Consider the following 23,234-nt stretch of genomic DNA (forward strand, 5'->3'; position numbering starts at 1 on the left):
TCTCATAATGCCAGGGCCAGGCTCATCCCTTGGAGGAATTGCCCTCATTGCCAGGGAGACTTACACCACTGGGAGTCATGTACCATATATTGGGGGAGGATAGTGAATTTATTTGCAGATTTGGCTAAGAGAAAGAAGAAACATCTGAGCAAAACAGAGGTTATCTAGCAATGACTCAGGCATAATTATAGGTAGGCATAGCCCTTCTCATTTACAAGAATATGTTGCATAAGGACAAGCCCCAAGACTGAGTGCTTGACTTATTAAATTGTGATTCCCTAATGTTGGTGGGAATATCAGGAATTCCCCAGGTGAGGAATCTTAATATTTCCACATTTTCCCCAGTTCCTTAAAGGGACCTTGCAAATAATTTTCCTTGCTGCCCAAAGTCCTCTGGAATGCATCAGGGAACCATATTAGCCTGTACAGAATAACACAGTATCATTCCCCATTCTAGGTCCCATGCAACAGTGCTGTTTAAATAAACCTACTATACAGGATATATTAGAAAGTGTGCCACAGAGCATAGAAATATTGTATCAAATATATCTTAACAGTCAAAACTCAGGAATAGATGTGTGACTCCTGTAAGAGCTTACAATCTGCGAACTTTTACAGCAAGCTTCATTGAACACTCCACACACCTGCATCATCAATGCTAAATCTTTTTTCACATTCTGTCCCCTGTTAACCATGCTCTGAATTTCAATCCTCAGCATTTGCTCATTACAGTAAGTTTATGTTAGTGACTCATTACAATATTTGTCCTTTCATTTCTGGCTTATGTCATTCAACATGATCCTAAAGTTTCACTTACCTAGTTGCATGAGTCATGACTACATTCCTTCCTGCAGCCATGCAGTATTCCATTGTATGTATACATCAAATTCCACCCTTCCATTCATCTATTTTTGTACCCTAAGGCCACTTCCATTCATTGCAGATCATGAATACTGCTGCCATTAGCACCAGTGTGTAAAAGTCTTTTCAATTCCCTGCTTTCATTTCTTCCAAGAACATATCAAATGATGGGATTGCACAATCATATGGCAACCAAATGTTTAGCCTTCTGTGGAACACCGCACTGACCTCCAGAGGTGTTGCACAATTATACTTCCCTACCAACAATGAATAGTTATATCTCTCTCCACACCTTCTCCAGCATTTATATCATTCTGTTTATTTTTAAACAGTTTATTCAAACACCATGCAATCCATCCTAATTGAACAATCAATATCTCCTAGACAATCACATAATTATGCATTCACAACCACAACCTATATGAGAATATGTTCATTTCTTTGACAAAAAGAGGAATATAAAAGATAAAACAATAAAAATAAAATAAAAAAGGTGAAACCAGATTCCCATAACTCTCCCTTTTATCCCTCTTTGTTGACATCACATTTGTTGTATTGCCCTTGTTATGGTTAATAAAACAATATTACAATGAAACTGATAACTGTAGACCCTAGTTTTCATTGAGTGCATTTCCCCCATATAGCATTCCATTTTAAAAACCTTGCAATGTTTTCACTTGTTCTCCCTCATGTAAAAACTTTATTATATTTCTACATTTAATTACACTGTCCACTCTAGCATTTGCTAAGTTATACAGCTCCAGTTTTATCTTGTATCATTCCTTCTAGTGTCATATACACTCCTAGACTTCCTCTTTCAACCATATTCCAACTCACCTTTGTTAATTATACTTATGATATCGTGCTGCCCTCACATACTATTTGCTATGCATTTTTGGATCTTTACGATTAATCCTATTGAACATTCTTTACTCCTTCAACATCACAAGCCCAATCTCTACCTGCTTTCTATCTCCTGGTAGCCTGTGTTATCAGCTTTTAACTCTCAAAGTTTCCTCATTAATGTTAGTTCTTATTAGTGACACAACACAGTACTTGTCCTTTTGTTTCCAACTTCACTCAACATAATATCCTCAAGTTTCATCAATGTTTTTATGTGTTCCATGTCTTTGTTCTGTCTTACAGCTGCATAAAATTCCATCATGTGTATATATCACAATTTGTTTATCCATTCATCCATTGAAGGACATTTGGGCCACTTCCATGTCTTGGCAAGCACTAATGATGCCATAATAAACATAAGTTTACCAATGTCCATCTTTATACCTCTGATAACCTGAGTTCTTAACTTGAAATTTCAGAGTTTGCTCATTATAGTAAGTTTATATTACTAAGAACATACAGTATTTGTTTTTTGTTTCTGCCTAATTTTGTCCAACATAGTGTCCTCTGGGTTTATTCACATTTTTATATGCATCATAACTTAATTTTGTCATACAGATGTGTAATATTCCATTATATGCGAATACCAGTTTGTTTATTCACTCATCCATTGATGGACATTTGGGCTCTTTCCATCTCTTGGCAATTTTGAATAATGCCACTATAATCATCAATTTGCAAATGATTGTTCATGTCCTAGCCTTCAGTTCCTCTGAGTATATACCTAGTAATGGGATTGCTGAATGATGAATAAAATTTTAAAAATGGCAATTCTATATTTAGCTTCCCTAGAAAGCACCAAAATGCCTTCCATGGCAATTGCACCATTCTGCATTCCCACCAACAATGATTAAGTGTACCTCTTTCTCCACAACATATCCAACACTTGTAGTTTAAGAAGGATAATGACCAATCTAAAAGGTGGGAGATATGTCAAGGTGGTTTGGATTTGCATTTCCTGAATAGATAGTGAAGTTGAGCATCTTTTAATGCTTTTCACACAATTTTATTGAAATATATACACAAACCATAAAATCATCCAAAGTGTACAATTGTTCACAGTATCATCATGTAATTGTGCATTCATCACAATTTTTGAATATTATAAAAAGATAAAAATAAGATAAAAATAAAACAAAAAAGATAAAAATAATAAAAAAGATGAAAATAAGCATAAAAATAAAAATAAAAGTAAAAAAGAGCACCAAAAGCATCCACTACACACCATTCCCCTACTCATTTACTATTTGTCCCCATTTTTCTAGTCATCCATCCAAACATTGGATAAAGAGGGTTTGAGCTACAAGATTTTCACAATCACAAGTTCACACAATGTAAGCTATGCAAGAATCCAGGTTACTTGATTTCAGTTCAAAAGTTTCAGGTATTTCCCTCTAGCTATTCTAATACTAAAAAGTATAAAGGGATATCTATATAACACAGACGAATAACCCACAGAATGACCTTTCAACTTTATTTGAAATATCTCAGTGACTAAATCTTTACTTTATTTCATTTCATTTTTCCCCTTTAATCAAACAGTCTTTCTCAAGTCATAATGCTGGGTTCATGCTCACCACCAGGGTTCATGTACCACATTGGTAGGTATATTTTCATCCCTCAAAGTCATGTCCCATGTAGGGGGAGGGCAATGAATCCACCTGCTTAGTTGCTTTGGAAAGAGAAGCCACATCTGAGCAACAAAAGAGGTTCTCTGGGGGTGACTCTTTTTGGGAGACATATGACCAACAAACATCATACATCAGTCTGGAATGCATGGAATGGTTAAGATCACATTGAAGAACTGTTAATCTCCCAGGATGGGGAGACTGGCATGGTAGACTGTGATGGAGCTTTTTCCATGAGGGAAAAAGATGTGCTCTACTGGGAGCCTGGCTCAAATGGCTCAACCTAATTGAAAAATTCTCAGCCAGGCTCCAATTGCAGAGCCTGGCTCAACCAAGCTCCAATTGCAGAATTAATTAGCTATAACTGATAACATTTTTGGAAATTTCCTATATAGCTACTTGTTAAATCACACTTTGAAAGGTATTATCTTTTTGCATATATGTTGTATTTCACAATAAGGAAATAACTGAAATTATGTACTGTAACCCATTATACTATTTGAAATTTGCTCTCTACCTACTTGTTAAATTGGACTTGGAAATTATCACTTCTATGTATATATTTGATATTCTAAAATAAAAACTTATGATTAATTTAAAAATCAGAATGCTGAATAAAAGCTCCAAGCATAGATAAACAAAAGCAAACATGAAAGGAACACAGAGGTTGTGCCCCAGCACAGAGAAGGAGGGATTATAAAAAAAAAGGCTTTCAGAGTTGAGGGAAGTCAGAATACTTGAAAAGGGCTGGGAACCAAAACAAATGGCATATACTGCTGGTTACCAACTCCAGTTCTTGATTGGTGAACTGGGAGCCTGGGGCCCAGATGTGAAAATATTTTCTTTCTCTCCAGTTTTCATATATAAATATATATACATATATATGCGTGTGTGAGTGTGATATGTGTGTCTATGTATGTTTGTATGTGTGTGTGTATACATATATATGTGTATATATATATACATATATATATATATTCTGGTTTCCTAAAGCTGCCATTATGCAAAATATCAGAAATGGGTTGACCTCTATAAAGGGGATTTATTAGGTTACAAATTTACAGATCTAAGTCCATAAAAGTGTCCAGACAAGGGCATCAAGAAGAGGATACCATCTCTAAAGAATGGCTGATGATGTTCAGAACACCAGTTATTTGGGAAGGCATGTGGCTGGTATCTGCTGGTCATTTGCTCCTGGGTTCTGTTTCAAAATGGCTTTCTCCAAAATGTTTGTGCCTCTTTCTCTCTTAGTTTTTCTTAGTTCTCTGGTTCTCCTTGAGCATTTCTCTCTAAGAATCTGGGATCCCTCTTTAGCTTATCTAGGGCAAATTCTGGGCTTCAACTCTTAGCTCAGTATCTCCAAAGATCTTTCTGTCTGCATCTCCAAGTGTCTCAGTCTGTGTCAGCTCTTTGCTTCTCCTGGGGGCAAATTCTGGATTACAAATATTTCCTTCTCTCCAAAATGTCTCTCTCAGATTCTCTGAGCTCCTTCTATCCCTGAGCTGTTTTAAAGGACTCCAGTGAGCTAAAATTTGGATGGGTGGGTTCACATCTTCATGGATATGATCTAATTGAAAGGTCACACCCAGATTTTGGTTGGTCACATCTCCATGGAAACATTCAATCTAAAGTTCCCACAACACAAGAATGGATTGAAAGATCATGGCTCTACTGGGTTTCATAACAAATCCAAATCAGCTCAGTAAACCTAAACTTATATTTATATATCTATAATTGGATTTAAACAAAGTTTGAAATATTTTACTTAGAATGACATTGGTAATAGATTGATAAGACAAGTCATGGCCTAGGTGAAAACATTTGAAAATCATATATTTCATAAATAGGCATGAATTTGGAATACACAAAAACTCCCTGATTGGAACAAGAAAAATTTTAACCCAGTAAAAACATATAAGCAACATATTTGAACAGACAATTCACAGAGATACATGGATGTCATATAAATACATGCAAATATGTTCAAACCCTTTGTCAAGTGTGACATTCATGTTACAACCACAATGAGGTACTTCTATGCACTTAGATGACTAAAATAAAGAATATATCAAATTTTAGCAAGGATATGGAGGATCCATATGTCTCACTGTCTGATGGTAGGAATGTAGTACATTCCAAACACTTTGGAAATTAGTTTAAGAGTTTCTAAAGTGTTAAATGTAAACTTACCATATGATCTTACCATTCCACTCCTAGCTATTTTTTCTGAGATAACTGAAATCCTGTGTCCATACAACTACTTCCACACAAATATTGATAGCAACTATATTTGTAATAGCCAAAACTGGAACCCACACAAATGTCAATCAACAGGTAAAATGTTAAACAAATTGTGGCATATCTAAACAACTGAATATTAATCAGCAACAAAATATAATCAGCTATTGACATATACTACATTTATGATAAATCTGAAATATACTGGGTGAAGACAGAGGAGAAAAATGTACATGCTGTATAATTCAATTTGTGTTAAATTTTAGGAAATACAAACAAATCTCTAATGAATAACAGCAGATCAGTGGTTGCCTGAGGAGGAAGGTGGCAGGAAGGGACATAAGGGAACTATGAGGAAAACAAGGAAGCTTTTTGTGTGATGTATATGTTTATTATCTTCATTATAATCATGGCTTCACAATTTTATATAAATGTCAAAACATAACACATGTATACTTTAAATACATGCTTTTATTTTATACCAATTACAGTTCAATAAATCAGTATAAAAAGAGAATGTGAATAAAATTTTCATGTCATTATTCTTTGTTTTATTGTGAAAAATATCAATTACAAATTAAAATACTTCTAAAAATTTAGGTGAAATATTGAAGAAATGTATGGTTTATTTCCCTTGGGTAGGGTCTATATCTGATTTTGGTGAGCTATATTTAAATTTTATTGATTAAAAAATAAAATATATAATTGTTTTTACCAAGTTGTTATCTGATGGATTATGGTTAAGATGTTCTACAACATGAATAGTATAACCATGAATATTTGTGCATACAATGACCCTTTTTCCTGTGTACATTTTGCTCAGAATAAGCCTGAGTTGCTGTCTTGATAGATAATTGAATTATGCCCTATTTTCTAGAGCACATATTTCAATAAACTAAGAAGTCCAGAAATATATTCCTAAAATGTAATACATAAGTTGCAGTGACTTGGAGCAAAGTCCAGGAATGATTCATCTGATCCATGGCCAACAAATCAGAAAGAGATCCTCTGCTTGCTTCTCCACAGAGCTTGCTTGACATCTTTGTTCCTCAGGCTGTATATAAGTGGATTCAACATGGGGATGACAATAGTGTAAAATATGGACACTACTTTGCTTTGCTCCATGGAGGAGATGGCCCCAGGCTGTGCATACATGAAGAAAACTGTACCAAAGAACAAGCACACCCCAGTAAGGTGGGAGGCACATGTGGAGAAAGCTTTCTGGCATCCCTGCATGTTATGAATCCTCAGGATTGTTGAGATGATGTAGATATATGAGACCAAGACAATCAAGAATGTGCTACTAATAATACAGCCACAAAAACCAAGAAGAACCAATTGGTTTATAAAGGTATCTGAACATGAGAGGGACAAGAGAGGGGGAACATCACAAAAAAAATCATTGATCTCATTTGAGCCACAGAAGGACAAATTAAAAGTCATTGTTGTTTGAGTGATGGCATTCACTACACCCCACAGGTAGGACCCCAACACTAAGAGTACACAGACTTTGTGAGGCATGCTCATGGAGTATAGAAGAGGTTTACATATGGCAATGAAGCGGTCATAGGCCATAGAAGCCAGAAGGAAAGCCTCTGTGGTACCAAAAAGAGACAGGAAGAAGAACTGAGTAGCACACCCACTAAAGGAAACTGTGTGGTCTTCTTTCAGACAGTTAATCAGAGCCCTGGGTGCAATTGTGGAAGAATAGCAGATGTCCAAGAAGGAAAGGTTTTGGAGGAAGGTATACATGGGAGTGTGGAGGTGGGCATCAGCACTAATAATTATGATCATGCCAAAGTTCCCAATCACAGCTATGATGTACAGGATTAACAGAATCAGAAATAGCATTGTCTGCATCTTTGGATCCCCTGTGAATCCAAGTAGAACAAACTCTGAGACAGGTGTAAAATTTGCCATTTGTTAAGTGCAGTATGAGTGAAAGAAAGAGAAACAAATTTGCAAACTAAATACTTAAATAAATTTAAATTTAATTTAATTAAGAAGTTTGAAATCTTTATATGATATCAAAAATTTCTGTTTCTGGTCCTGGGTACAATGCTTCCATCTGCTATATTCCACATACTGTGATTACAGAAAAGTTTCTGCTGCAAATGAAAGAAATAAGAAATAAACAAGCATTAACACACAAGCAGTCAGCATCTATAAATGCATCACTATATTCTTTGCCTCCAATTTCACTAATAACGTATGAGAAATGCATCAATGATCTGTTGTAAGTTACATCTTCATGTCACATTCCTAGTATTTTAATTTTAAAAATCTCAAAATCAGAATACAAAATCAACATGAACACAAAATGCATAGCCAATGAGTTGATTTTGTAGTACAAAAATTATTTTTGCTGGGTCTAGGGTAGGAATTTGGCAAGCAGAATGGATTATTTGTGCAATATCAATTTATTCAGATTCATTTCTCATGCAATCTGTCTTAGCTTCCTATTACTGCTGTAATGAATTACTACAAATTTAGTGTCTTCACAGTATGAATTTATTGTCTTAAAGCTGTGGCGGTCAGAAGTCTGAACTCAGTTTCATTTGGGGTAATATGCAGTATCTATTTGTTATAGTTTAAACTGATTGATATTTTTATTATACTACAAGGCAAGAGAAATTCACCAACTACATGCTAGATTTTTGATATAAATTAGGACTTTTATTATAATCATGGGTGTCACAATTTTCTTACATATGATTATGAAACTATTTTAATTTTTTCCTATAGTAACTCCCACTATGATTCACTCCATTCTGTAGGATATAGACTTTCCTAAATTACATACTTAAATATGTTGCCTTTAAAATAAAAAGCAATAATATATTTAAGCAGTTTAACTTAGGACTATGTCAAACACAATTTGGAATTCCATTGGAGGGTTGTGTTTGTATATGTATGGGCATGTGTGCATTTGTAATTTGTAAATTTCTTGAAACTCCATTTCTTACTGTGTACAAAAAGGAAATAAATTGCCTACTCTGGGAAGAGTAATTTACAAAGTTCATGCCAGTTTTTACACAGAATAAAGGCAAGGTAAATGTCAATTTCCTCTCCTATACTATTATGTGCACTCTACCATTGTTCTTTGAAAATTTGTACCAATTAGTAATTATTATATGACTTGTATTTGTAATAATGTCTAAGAGCTTATATCTAAAATTCACTGCCAAATCTCAATTTTGCAGTTCCTTGGAATTTTATGAAACTGCAATCCATGGTTTTCCTGTCTTTTCCCTTTCTTCAGAAATTGTATCAAAATTATATGTGGGGGCAATTTTTGTTTGATTTATATAAGCTACAGCCTCCAGGAGATGAAAGATGGTGCCATATGCTTCTCTGCTCTAACCTGAACAATTGAACAGTACTTGACTGAGAGTGAAGATTAAAATAAAATACTGAATATATGTATGAATGAATGTTATTTGTGCCACATTCTGAAAGGGCTTATTTTCACATCTTTCATAAGAGGAAAAGCATAATATAATTCCTTTGTTTGAGTATTAGAATTTAAAATACTCTAAATTTAGATACCAAAATCTAAGGAACTTATGTTTTGAGCTAGAGAATCAAATCACAAAGATATTTCAAGTTTAAAGGGGAGCAAATTTCATCAGTTTTATATAAAGTAGTTTTGGTTTTGAAACTTTCAAACTTATGGCCATTCATAAATGCTATCACACAATGTTGAGCTATTTAAAAGAATTGTGTGTAGATAATATTATTTTATCTTAGAAGGAGGCAAGTAATAGATGAAATATAAATAAGTTAATTCCCAAAGAGCCAATAAATGTTACCTCACCAAAAGCCATTGGTTTTTCCTGAAGTGTTAATAGCAAAATTCTCATATAAAGAAGGATTTCTCACTCACAACCAAAGTAAAATTATGCATCTGAATGATTAGTGACATTTTGGAGAAAAATACAGCCATAGTACCAAAGGTCTTAGTTTTGTTTGCTTTTCAAGATACAGTATTTATGGTTGAACTGTAACTGATGTGTAAAATGAAAATTCACAATCAAAATCCTAAAAATAATTGCCAATATTTATTGAACAGTCATTATAACCTAATCAGTCATACAATACCCAGACTGTCTTCATTTTATTCAGCCCTCATATAGGACCCATGGGACATATGACAATATTAGCAAGTTTTGCACAGGGACATTAAGAAGCTGGTATGTTCTCTGGCCAGTGTATGAATGATCTTTTCTGTCTGACTCAAGAGCTTATTCTCTTGGCTCCTACATTGACTTGCTGTTGCTTTAATCCATACACTTAAGTCTAGATAAATGATACTAAACCTTCCACATGCAATTTTTTGCTGGACTATTTACCCTTTGGCACAAAACATTCAGTGCTCTAATTAGAATTCCACCATCTTGACAGGCAGCATGAGGCAGTATAAAATGTGAATTATCAGCCATGGGGTCTAATTCTGCCTAGGTCTATAATAAATTTTATGAAGGTGGGAAATGGATGTATAAAGTTCTCTCATTTCCATTATATGGTTATGTGACACAGGTCTTGAAATAGATGATTGCTAAGATGCATATTTTACCAATAGTATCTGATTTTCCTTTTGTTTTCCCCATGGCATTGTACACAGATCCTTTATATCAGGAAATAAGGTGGAAACCACAATGAAACTATTATCCACACATGGAATGTGCACTGAACACCAAATTAAGAAATTTATATCTAGTTCTATTCTGCCAATAGCTCAATGAAAAATGTTGAGCCATATACATTGTAGTGAGTATTCCATAATGAAAAGGATTGGATTGGTTTCCCATGCCCAAGTTCCAACACTTCATATACATGATATCATGTAATTTGTATAATTACTGTTACTTTAAAGAGAAGAAAAATGAGACTGAGAAAGTTAAGCAATTTCTCCAAGTTCATACTCTTAGTAAATAGGGCAGCCATTGTTAGAACTGGGTAATTTGGCTCCAGAGCAGTTGCCACAATGTCTACTTATTAGATAAGTGAATGAAACATTTACTCTTTTAAAACACTTTGTTTTTAAAGGGGAACTTGAAGAATTTTGTATTTCTATGATGCACCCCTATTTCAAATTTATATCAGGGATTCTCAACTTAAAAAGTATAAGCATTGATTGTGTATTGTTAAATACCCCTTTAAGCCATCTACCCCTTGTTGGAGGAATTCCTTTTAGAATCCTCTGCTAAAGAATCACATATCTATGGGTTATATACCACAGACAAGTAATGTAGCATTGTGGTTAAAATCAGGGACTCTGGTGCCAGAAATTTTCAGTTCAAACACTGTGGCTGCACACTATGTCTTTCTGTATTTCAGTACCATGACGTGTCAAATGTGAATAATAAAAATCTGTGCTTTTTGTGAGTATTAAAATATTTTATAGATTAAAGCACTTTAGAATGTCTCTGATATATCATAAGCACAATAAAGTATTGCCTTTAATAATATTATTGTTTTTAGAGTTTGTTATTACTCAGTGTTATTTCAATTGAGATCTGATGTTTTCACAGATCAGTTGGAAATTATCAGTAATGATTGATTTAGATTTCCCACTAAGTTTACTAGATTATAAGTTAAGTGAATTAGTTATGGGGTTTTGCACAAAAAATTTTTTTTCAATATAATAAATCTCACCTAAACATCTTGTGTGCTTTCCTTCCTTTGTGACTCATAAGTGCTTCAACAATTCTGTAGTTGGGAATGTCCACACAAAACTACCACAGCACACTTTTTTCAGAGACAAGAATGGTAATTATATTACTGCTTATATAATATTGGTCACATGAGATTTATTCTCCAAGGTTTTGTTTTAACAAGGGTTCTTTCACTCAGTTAAGCATTATAACTTGGCAGGAGCACAGAATGAGATCCCAGTTTAAAGAGCTGAGAGAAAAAAGTACACACAATCAAATGCACATATATGTACATGTAATACATATGCTAAATAAGACATATACTTATGTATGACAAAAGTGCACATTGCCTGCATGAAAATTAGTCTCACAAATAATGTTTTTGATCATACTTAAAGTGTTTTAAAGTTTATATATCATATATAAACTTTATATATATATATAAATGTATATATATATATATGTATAGAGAGTGAGAGAGAGAGAGGATCCCAGTCACAAAGATAGGTTTGGAAAGGTGGATTAAGAGCTAAGAGAAAGTAACTTACTGTCTCATATGTAGTAATACAAATGTTTTAGGGTATGTTGTGGGGCATTCTATTTCCCATGCTGTAAATTCTACTTGCTTAGTATTGACATTTACAAACATTAGTATATAATAAAGCCAGTATTACATGTTTTATTAATCAAATTGAGTGGAAATATTGAAAAGTTTCATAAATGTTCTGTAGTGTTGGCTGAAGATTGAAGTATGGGTGTTACAAAACCTAACTCTGGCTGAAGATTGAAGTATGGGTGTTACAAAACCTAACTCCTGGAGATTACTAGCATCATTCCTTCCCAGAAACTCAGTCATGGCAAAATCATGTACAGAGTTTTATCTAGGATCCAACCTCCCCCTCTCCTCCCACATGTACATTTCAAATCCTTCTACTGTATTTGGCAAAGCAAAGAATAAAGGATTTTTAAAACACTTAACATTTATTTGGGTAAACATTAAGTTATATTTGTCTTCTCAAATGATATACAGCTATGATATACAGAAATGGCCTTTTCTATTTTCAAATGTCTCCAGCTTCAGGTGCTTTCATGTAACTCATTAAGCTTCATGCTATATTGGACAGACTAAACAATAACAGACCTATATTGTACATACCCTATTTAGACATATAATAAAATAAAAATAATTTACACATAAATTTCTTTAATAAGTGTTGTCCATATCAAAAATGTTACTGTAAGAATGAGAATCCCATCAAGTCAAATTGATAAAGCCAAGGGTTGGCTCACTGAACAGATTAACAAAATCAATAAATCATACAATAATTAATAAAATTTAGAATTTAAGGGAAATTTATGCCAACAAGTTTGATTGCATGGTTGAAATCGATGGAATTATTGAAAGATAAACTATTAGACCTCACAAGGGAGCAACAGAAAAATCTTCATGAATATATAAAAAGTTGAAATCACAATTTCAAAATTCATCACAACCTACTCCAGACTCAGCTTACTAGTAGATGCTAACAAAATATAAGGAATGAATAATAGCAATACTACACAAACTCTATTAAAATGTAAAGAAAGAGAAAGCACTGCAAAACTCATTTTGTCAGCCACCAAAATCATTGTATCAAGACCAAACAAAAGCTTAAGAAAATACTAGATAATCTAATAAAGGCATATGTTAAAAATATAACACAAAATAAGAAAATGAACTTCATTCCATGAATGCAAGGCTGGTTTACCAAAAACAATACAAAGATTTAACCATATTGACATTTTGTAGTAGAAACATATATGATCATTCCAATTGACGCAGAAATATCATTTTAGAATTCCTCATGATTCATCATTAAATCTCTCAGCAAGCCAAGAATATCAGGGAATGCCTTCAATATATAATAGACATTTACAAAACCCTGCAGCCAGTATCACACTGAGCAGTAAAATACTTAATGCTTCCTCTCTATGGTGAGAGAGTAGACAACTATAGACATTTATCATTCTTATTCATCATTAGACTATAGTTTCTAACTAGTGAAATAATATATTGAAATAAATAAATGGCATAAATATTGAAAAGAAAGAAGTAAATCTCTCTATTTGTAGATGACATAATTGTATAATAGTAAAACCTATAGGAATCTTACAAAAATAATACACTATAAATAATAAGTGATTATTTTCTATGTCACAAGTTACAAAGACAGAACAAAAAGCCACCCATATTTCTATATACTAATAACAATTGGAGAATTAGATTAAAAAATACTGTTTACTATAAAATAAAAAATTAATTTGAGAGAAAATGGAATGAAGAATATACAATAACTCTAAGCTTCTAATTACAAAAATCTGAGAGAAATTAAGAAAGATGTAACTAAATTTATAGTTACACCTTCCTTGTAGATTGGCAGAGTCAATGTTTTTAAGATGTCAAATTACAACAAATTAAGTTTTTAATATATATGTATTCACGATTCTCAATCAAAATCAAAGGAATATTTTATATAAATAATAATCTTTAATTTTAAAGCACTTGAAAAAGTAGGCACAGAAGGTAAAGTGAGATTCCATATATCCTCATAAAAACACAGTATCCTCTATTACTAACATCTTCCATTAGTGTGGTAGAATTTGTACAATTGAATCAATAATGATACATTAATAACTGAATGTATAGTTTGCACTTGGATTCACTCATCTTTATACAGTTCTATGAATTCTGATAAACGATTCTTTTTTAAAATAAATGAACCATTTGTGTCCACCATTTGGTGTCATGCATAATAATTTATTGCCCTAAAACCAAGAGTAAACACAAGTAGAAGAGATTGTCATATGACAACAGGCAGAGTTGCAATCCAAGGAACACCAGGATTGCAGCAAGTGAACCCCAGAATGTTAAAGATATCAGGGAGAAAGCAAGGTCTTACCAATACCTTGATTTTGGACTTCCAGACTACAAAACCTTGAGCCAATAAATACGATCATTTAAGAAAACCCATTGTGTGATATTTGTCATAACAGGCTGGAAAACTAAGACACTTGCTGTTAGTTTCAGGAGTACTTTGTTGATTATTTGGAATTTTCTACATAAACAATTATATAATCTGCAAACAGAACAATAAAATATGGATATTGACAAGTTGTTCCTAACATGTATTTGAAAACTCATAAAACCTATAATAATCAAAACATTCTTGGAAAAGAATAAGAAAGTTTGCATGACTTTCTCCACTGAACTTCAAAAATTTTTATAAAGTGATTGAAATGAAAAGAGTGTGATACTGATGAATATATATATATATATATATATATGAATTAAATAGTTTTCTCATGCATGTTTGGTCAAATAATTTTGAGGAAAACACCAAATTATTGGAAAACCTTTTGAGCTTATGGTTTTTATAAAACTACATATCATTATGGAATAAAAAATCCTCAACCCTTACCACAAATATTGCACAAATTTAATTTTAGACAAATCACAGAGCTGACCACAAAATTTGAAACTCTAAACCTTCAAGAAGAAAGCATTGAAATGGCCAAAAATTTGTTAGGGAGGACATAGAAAACACTAAACCTAAACAAAATAAGAAACAATATTTAAAACATATGTATGTCAATACAAATCTTGAAGAAAATGAAAAAGAATGTCACCATGAGAAACTAATATAAGCACATATATTTAAGAAAGGGTTTGTGTTCCAAATAGATACTGAATTGCAAATAAATAATGACAAAGGTATCTAGTTAAAATATTGGCAAAATACTTGAACACACACTTAACAAAAGATTATATACAATTTTATAATAAATAAATGAAGTACTTCACCATATCATTTATAATCAGGAAAATACTAACTGGAACAAGACACTGCATAACCATTAGAATATATAAAGTGAAAAATAAAGTATGAAAGATTGAATTTGGGTTTGTTTGTGGAGAACCTACAGCTATTACACACTGCTGTTAAGAATGTAAAATTGAACAACTTTGAAAAACTCTTTGGTTGCATATTAAAAGTTAAAAATATCTATGCTATAACCCAGCAATGCCACAACAATTTATTTATCAAAAAGAAATAAAATCATATGTCCACAGAAAACTTTGTATGAGAATATTCATACAGCTATACTAATAATAGTGAAAAAAATAATTCTCATGTCAAATGTTAGGAGAATGGATAATTAAACTGTGGCATATCTGTGCAAGGTAACATTACTCAGCAATAAAAAGGAATCAAATACTGAATATGATGACAGCATGATGAAACACATGCACACACAAACACACACATATTCTCTGAAAGAAGTCGGGTACAAAGAAGTGCACAATATGAGTCCATTTATAGGAAGATCTAGAATAAACAAATCTATGGATATAGAAATCAGGTCAGTGGTTTCTCTTCAATTAGATAGGTTAAACAGGAAAGGGTCAAAGGAAATTTCCATAGTTTTGGAAATGGCATGTGGCTTGATGGTGGTGAGTCACAAAAGTTTCTGTGCCTGTTGAAACTCATTGAACTGTACATTTTTGACAAACACATTGAATTCTATTAAATTTATACCTAAAAAAAAAACAGTAAAAATTTCATACACTCAGAAAAAATTCTTTATTCAACTAATATTTATTGAGTACCTACTCCACTCCAGACAGTGTTATTATCTCTGGGAAAATAATCATTCACAACACAGTAGTTGGACAGAACTACCTAGCATGGATATCCAAATGTTGATATACCTCTACTAAATATTTTTGGCATAATTTATTACTGATATGTTCTATCTGGAAACATTTAGTCCACAAGTTCAAAAAACATAAGTTTAAATCTGAATAATTTTAAAATCACTTAGCAAATATACTAGAGCTAATAAACATATTCCCTGTGGTCTGTCCTGGGACATAATTCCCATGTATCTGTGGAAAATTAGAGAACAAAATATATTTTTCCAATATAAAATGGGGAAAGAGTCATATGATAAATGTTTCCATTCCCTAGGGTGAAATTGGAAGGAAAACAGGGGTCATGGGTCCCAAAGAATTCAGAAACCCCACAGGGCATACTCCATTACATTTCAAGATCAGAGCATCATCTATGGGATGATGTTTTGACCTCAGGCCTTATGAAGTGGCATCCTTACACTTTACAAGTGTCCAGCAAACATGATCTTTCTGAACACTGCACTGAATATAGAACTAAGTATTATTACTTTTGCACTAAGTATTGTTATTTAAATGACTTCAGCATTTTGGGATATTGAGATAGACAGAGGTATTTTTTAACATAGAAAGAGCATGTCTATTGGTGGTCCAGATGGTGAAATGTGGTTGTTTGAAGTTATATGTACTCCAGAAAAACATGTTTTTAAATATCAATTCCTGTGAATGTGAACCCTTTGTAGGTAGGACCTTTTGAGGAGATCATGTCTAAGGTGTGGCCCACCTCAATCATCATGGATCTTAATGGTATTATTGAATTCCTTTAGAAATGAAATAGAGTGAGGAAGAGGAAGACAGGGAAGGAGAGGGATAGGGGAGAAGGAGGAAGGCAGGAAGAGAGAAGGGGGGAGAGAGAGAGAGAGAGAGAGAGAGAGAGAGAGAGAGAGAGAGAGAGAGAGGAGAGAGGCTGAAATCCACAAAACCTGGAAAATAAGGGAGAGGTCAGGAGATTCCACCATGTGCCTTGCCATGTGGCAGATGTGTCAAGGATCACTGGAAGCTGATATGATATTATGATTATGATAACCAGGAAGGAACAATCACCTTGATGGTCACTTGATATGGACATTTTCCTGGACACTAACCATGAGTGAATAAATTCCCATTGTCTAACCCAACCCATTTCACAGTTTGTGCTTTGACCATCATATGAAATTAAACTCTATGAAAGAATATTGTAGAGTAACTATGGTAATGTGAAAACAGCATAACTGATGAGGAAGGCCAAAATGGTGCTTTTAATAAAAGAATGTATATATGATCCTATGTCAAGTTTCCTCTCAATACAGGCTTCACATGGACATGCCTGTTGCTGGACAAAAGGAGAGATAAAGTGTTGAATTAAATTGGAGAGTAATCAGAGTACAATGAATTTCATAAGGTTAATGAACTTCACTGTAAGGTTAGAATTTATAGTGTTGTAGTAGAAAGAAATGAACTCTGATGTGTTCTCCAATTTATTCAGTGGTTTTAGTATCAATATGAGAAGTATTTATTTGGTTGATGCAGATGTGAAACTTTGGAGGAAGATGGAGATTTGGAAGACTAATGCGAATTTTCTGCATTTGAAATTAAATGAAACCAGCTGGGCTGTAAGATTTTGAGCAAAGTGGGGAAATTTGATAAAGGAGCTCTTGTAAGTTTGAAGTGCTTGAGAATATAAATGAAATAGTAAGAAATAGATGTATATGAAGCAGAGTAAAAGATGCTGATATTGAAGTTTTGGGAGAAGAGGAAATTTAAGGGATTAAAATAGTAAGCACTTGAACCCAGGATATGGTTATGAAAGAGAAAGTATACACAGGTCATTGGAATTAAGAAAGTCAAGGAGTATCTTTTGAGACAGTGGTTTTGGATGAACATTGAGTCATCAGTAGGAATGGGGATAAAGAAGTAGGTGGCCAAGTGGAAATATCTAAAATACTGTATAAATATTCACTGGATATTGATAAATGACCAGGTTGAGGTTGGGGAATCTGGAGGGAAATATTAGATATCATGAACAACAAAAGAATAGTGGATCCAAAGAGAGAAGATAGTGAAGATAGCATGATAAGGAAGTTGTTTAAAAACATTTTCCATCCTCTCCTATTCATCCACATCCCCTTGGAAAAAATATGGGTTCAGTTTGGTTCAGTTAAAGCTAGCAATGGATTAATGCAAACTGAAATGCTGTATTTTGTTCATGAAACGTTCAGGTATCAAGTTGTTACCTAGTGCATTAGTGGTTACTGGATTTAATCCTAATAAATACAAGGCAGATTACATAATCAAGAAAAAGCAAAATTTAAGGACAATCTTGAGAATTGGAGAATCTGATTACTATCATAGAGAGCAGATTAATGTTTAATTAATAACAAATATAAAGGGAGAAATAAACATGGAGCAGAAAACCTAGTTTATCTGAGAACTATTTCCAAGACAATTTGTTTGGGGTTCCAGTGAAAAGTTGGAGAAAAGGAAGACATTTATGAAGGTTATTATTACATATGGATGCATAATGTCCTCTAAAGAAAGAAATGAACATAAGTCCTCTATAGTTAAGAAACCTGAAACTCAACCCATTAAGGTTCCAGAGGCCTTACCACATCAGCCAGAGCCTTTAATCAGGTGATCTGCAGGAGACCATGGGAGTGATATTCAACCTGAAGAAGACAGGGAGGCTTGAAACAAAAATTTATTTTAATAAGTAGAAAGAAAATTGAATTAGAGAATTCTGACAACATGGATATAAACTTCAGATTCAGGGGTAAATTACTCATTAAGTGTAACTATTTCTAGTGCATCAGATTAAATAGTGTGACTGTGAAAATAAATTAATTAATATTTGAAGTGAATGATTCACTGAATCAGTACTGAGGGGAAAGCAATATAATTGGCCCAATAACAAAAACAGAGTCATTAGTTAGAAACTGCAGTTTGATTACAATGAAATATTCTTTCTTGACAGAAATTGAATATTGAATATATAGGAAATCACAAAAGCAAGATATGGTTGGCAAGCACCCAGCCAGCCAGGAACTAGGTGATTATATATAACTAGGTCTCTGCATTTGAATGTTTTGCTCTTCTATATCTATTAGGAAGATGGAAATGAGAAACCAATGATCATTGGCAAATTTGTCCTTTTGGGATTTTCCAACTTTGCAGAGCAGCAATGACTAATGTCTGTGCTCTTACTCTGTTCATACTTGGTCACCAATATAGGAAACATGTTAAACATCTTGGCTAGCAGCTGTGACTGTCAACTCCATTCCCTTATGTACTTCTTCCTTAGCAAATTGGCTTTATGGGCTTCTGTTACAATCCCAACACAGTTCCTCAAATCATAGTGAACCCCTTGAGGGTGCCCAGATCATTTATTTTTTCCAGTTGCCTCACTCAACTCTTCTAAATTTCTTGTGTGAATATGGTCATCCTACTTCTCTAGGTGATACACTGTGATAGTGTGTGGTAATCTGTCATATTATATATTACACCTCTATAATGTAGCCACAACCTTGTGTCCAGCTAGCAGTTGGATCTCACCTGTGGCCATTTATTCAGTAGGTTTTCACACCTATTGTTTTCATCTTGGTTCTCACACCTTTTGTCTTCATCCACATATCTTATGAACTTAGGTTCCCCACCATTCTGAAGGTCACTTCAACTCAGAGGAAACAGATAATTGTCAGCCTTTGGCAGCCACCTGCCAGTGGTAGTGTTGTGCTATGGCACAGCCAGCCATTGCTGTATACTTCAGTCCTTCTTCTCATACCCATGAGAGGGATACAGTGTCATCTTTCATGAGCAACATGGTAACTCTGATGCTGAATCCTTTCCTTCATAGGTCTATAAAGACAGCTCATGAAAATTCTTTGTAAGTACAAAGCCTTTTATCATCAATGAGGGCCCCCATAACTGAACATAAATATATGAGGATACTCTGAACACTTGATTGCACATTTTGGATGATTATCTGGTATATGAATATATCTCAATAAAATTGCACTAAAATGCTAATCTGGTGATAACAGAAAGTGTCCCCCTAGGAGGTAATAATAGCACTAAGATTGACCAAATATTTTATTAATTATGTCCTTTATACTGGAAAATGCATTATAATACTTAGTGTTTTATCACATTTAACCCTTTGAACAAATGTTGTTTTGAACAAATGTTTGAGCTAAAATTATTAGACACATTTTTCAGATAAGGAAAATGAATCTTAGGGAAGTTACATAGCACGCATAGGGCCTAATGCTTGTAATTAAAGAATTGGCTCTGACTTCAGTACAAATGCACTCTGGTTAAGACATGGAATTCTCCACAACAAAGGTCAGAAATGTCACAAATTAAGATAAATATTTATGATGTTCATACTTAGGTATTCAGATTTGTAATTAAAGATATATGAATTCAAATGCTAGCTCCACATCTTAGTGGAATAATAAGGTCTTATAATTTTAACATTTCATTGTCTTAAATAGTCTCCAAACACTTTATTCAAGGTTTAAGGAATGCTTGCTTTCTTCCAATTCATTTTAGAAAAATGGATTTTGAAATTTTTTTAGAAAAAATTTCATTCTCCTGGCTCTTGGCCTTGTAATACTTCTTCCCTGGACTGAGGCATAGGGTCACACATACCCTTCAGAATATCCTTCCTACACATCCCACAGTCCAGAGACTTGCTGATCTCCCTCTATGCAGAGTGATCTGAATGTATTCCATATTTGAATAAGAAATCTCATTCTCAGTACATTGTTCAGAGACAGAAGGGTGCTTTACAGTTAAATAAGTAACTTCCATCCAAAAAAATAACTCCTTCAGGAGAAAACATAACCCATAATCCCTTGTTTCTGCTTCATCATATTGACTGAATAGAAAATCAACAAATAACTTGCAAAATGTGTATAATTGGGATAATGTAATAAAATAAAGTTTGCATAGGATACTAGCCATCCAGTACAAAATTGTCTTTAATTCACACATTCTAGTACCTTTCTAAAATATCAAGTCGGATAATCAGTGAAGGTCCTATTTCACTTTTACTTGCAACTTTAAAATCTCATCCTTGGAATGTCTGTAAATAACTGATGAGCATATGTACATGCAGTTATAAACACACACATTCTCTCTCACTCACATCATCTCAAGGGAAAACAAATATGCACAGGCATATAAAAATTCTTTTCCATTAACAAAAAAATATTTCTTCCACAAAATGAAATAACTTTGGCAAAGATATTTTAACTCTGCTAACATATTCACCTAATTTATGATGTCAAAAGAAAAACAGGATACAGTATTAAAAAAATAAAAGCATTCAGGAGATAGCTTTTAATTGGGCTTTACCCAATAACAAATGTATATTTGATTTATATAACTGCATTTCAATGTCAACTGTCCAAAATTTTAATTCAATCCCTCAGTACAAGTCAGGTACAGAAAGGTATATAGTGTTATTCATCTAGTTTTGCAAAAATACTCAGGATTTAGAGGTGGCTGTTATAGGTTCTTTGATATTACAAGGGTCAACATTAGATTGTACAGTCTATTATTACTTGTCATCAAGCATTTTAATGGCTCTTTTATAAAGTAAGGAATAGCATGTTCCTCTTCATTCTTATTGTCATTTATTCATTAACTGTGTTATTCTAAATTCTCTACATTAATTTATATTGCCTCATGACAGTTTTATATCCTTCAATGCATTTTATATATTATAGGTAAATCTCAAATTATTAGTAGTTTCTCAGAATAAGAAAATGATAAAAATTTAATATATTTACACCTTTTTTCTGTTACTATCTGAAATGATTTAACTGTATTTATCTCATCCACTCACAAAGGTTTCATAAATATTCACTTCCCTCATAATGAGCTTCACCAGAAAAATGAAGCAAGTAGGTTATGGGATCTCAGATTCCAACATTCACTCACAACAAAGCAAAGAAATTTATTTCTAAAATGTCATGACCTCAGTCTTATCAACAGGTTGTGTATCTGAATCTTTTTTTAAATGTAGCCTAAGAAGGAATGATGTTATTTGCAGGGGGAGGTACAAAATCTTTGCCATACAGCTTTGTTTCCTTTATAGACCTGATTCAGAATAGGAGAGGTGGACATAAACAAAAGTCTCACTTGATACCATCAACCATGGCTTCTAAATGAATCCAGTGTGCATGAATTCCATGGCATCCAAGTTGCCATGGAGTTCAGAATTTCAGTTTGCCACTAACATAGCAAATTAAACTCAGAAGAATTAGAGGTGTTAGTCAGCAACAATTTTTCTGGAAGTTCAGAGGATAAAGGCAATGCATGAAGTCTGACCACCAGTACAGATGCCCTGTTCCTTAACTCTAATGTGGACAATGGCCCAGGATTAACAAATGAAGTTCCTAATCATATGTGAGAGGCATTATATTAGAAGAGATAGTTATTTGGGGTCAGGAAAATCACCATTTTATTATACAATAATTGTGTACCTGGAAATGAATGACATGAACCAGCAGGTAATGCCCATGTTTTTCTAATTGCAAGTTTTGGGTATATCCTCCTAAACACATTCCATACATAAAATTTCAGTTATATTTCCACTTGAAATGACAACAAGGAGATCTGATTATAAGAGCTACAAAAAAGTTTAGACTTGATTATTCCTCTGAACATATATCCCTGAAGAAGGAAATATTGTCCAAAGGTTCAGTTGCTAAATATTTTCTGACTCAGCCATTAATAATGATGTGAAGAGGCAGATTGAAGGAGTTATAAATTTCAGAGTGTGGTAGGCTTTTATTTTTCCTATCAACTAAACAGATACAAGTTGTAGATTAGACAATTTAAATTATCCAGTTTGAGGTGGAAAATTTAAAAAAAATGATGAAGAAAAGTGAACAGATTGTGAGGAAGCTGGGAGAAAGCATCAAGTGGACAAAAACATTCATTATGGGATATGCAGAATAAAACAAGTGATGGAAAGTAGATTCTAAATAAGAATAATAACTTATATCTCATCAGAAGATATGAAAGCCATAACGCAGTAAAATGACATATTTAAAATACTGATGAAAACAAAAAACCAAAAAGACTCCATCCATGAACTCTATACTTGGCAAAAAAATCCTTCAATAAAGAAGTTTAAATTAAGACAATCTTAGCTAAACAAAATCTGAAGTAGTTCATTATTAGAAGATAAAAAATACTAAGTTGCATCCTTCACATTAAATGAATGGAAAC

General features: G+C 33.3%; 1 protein-coding gene across 1 annotated transcript; it reads right to left on the bottom strand.

Moving 5' to 3' along the window:
• Positions 1-6,623: 6,623 nt before the first annotated feature.
• Positions 6,624-7,550, bottom strand: LOC119505179 (olfactory receptor 12-like). The gene has a single exon (XM_037797832.1). It carries the CDS (start codon positions 7,548-7,550, stop codon positions 6,624-6,626), a length of 927 nt encoding a protein of 308 aa, XP_037653760.1.
• Positions 7,551-23,234: the final 15,684 nt, after the last annotated feature.

The sequence above is a fragment of the Choloepus didactylus genome, chromosome 10 (genome assembly GCF_015220235.1).
Source record: "Choloepus didactylus isolate mChoDid1 chromosome 10, mChoDid1.pri, whole genome shotgun sequence".
Lineage (NCBI taxonomy): Eukaryota > Metazoa > Chordata > Mammalia > Pilosa > Megalonychidae > Choloepus > Choloepus didactylus.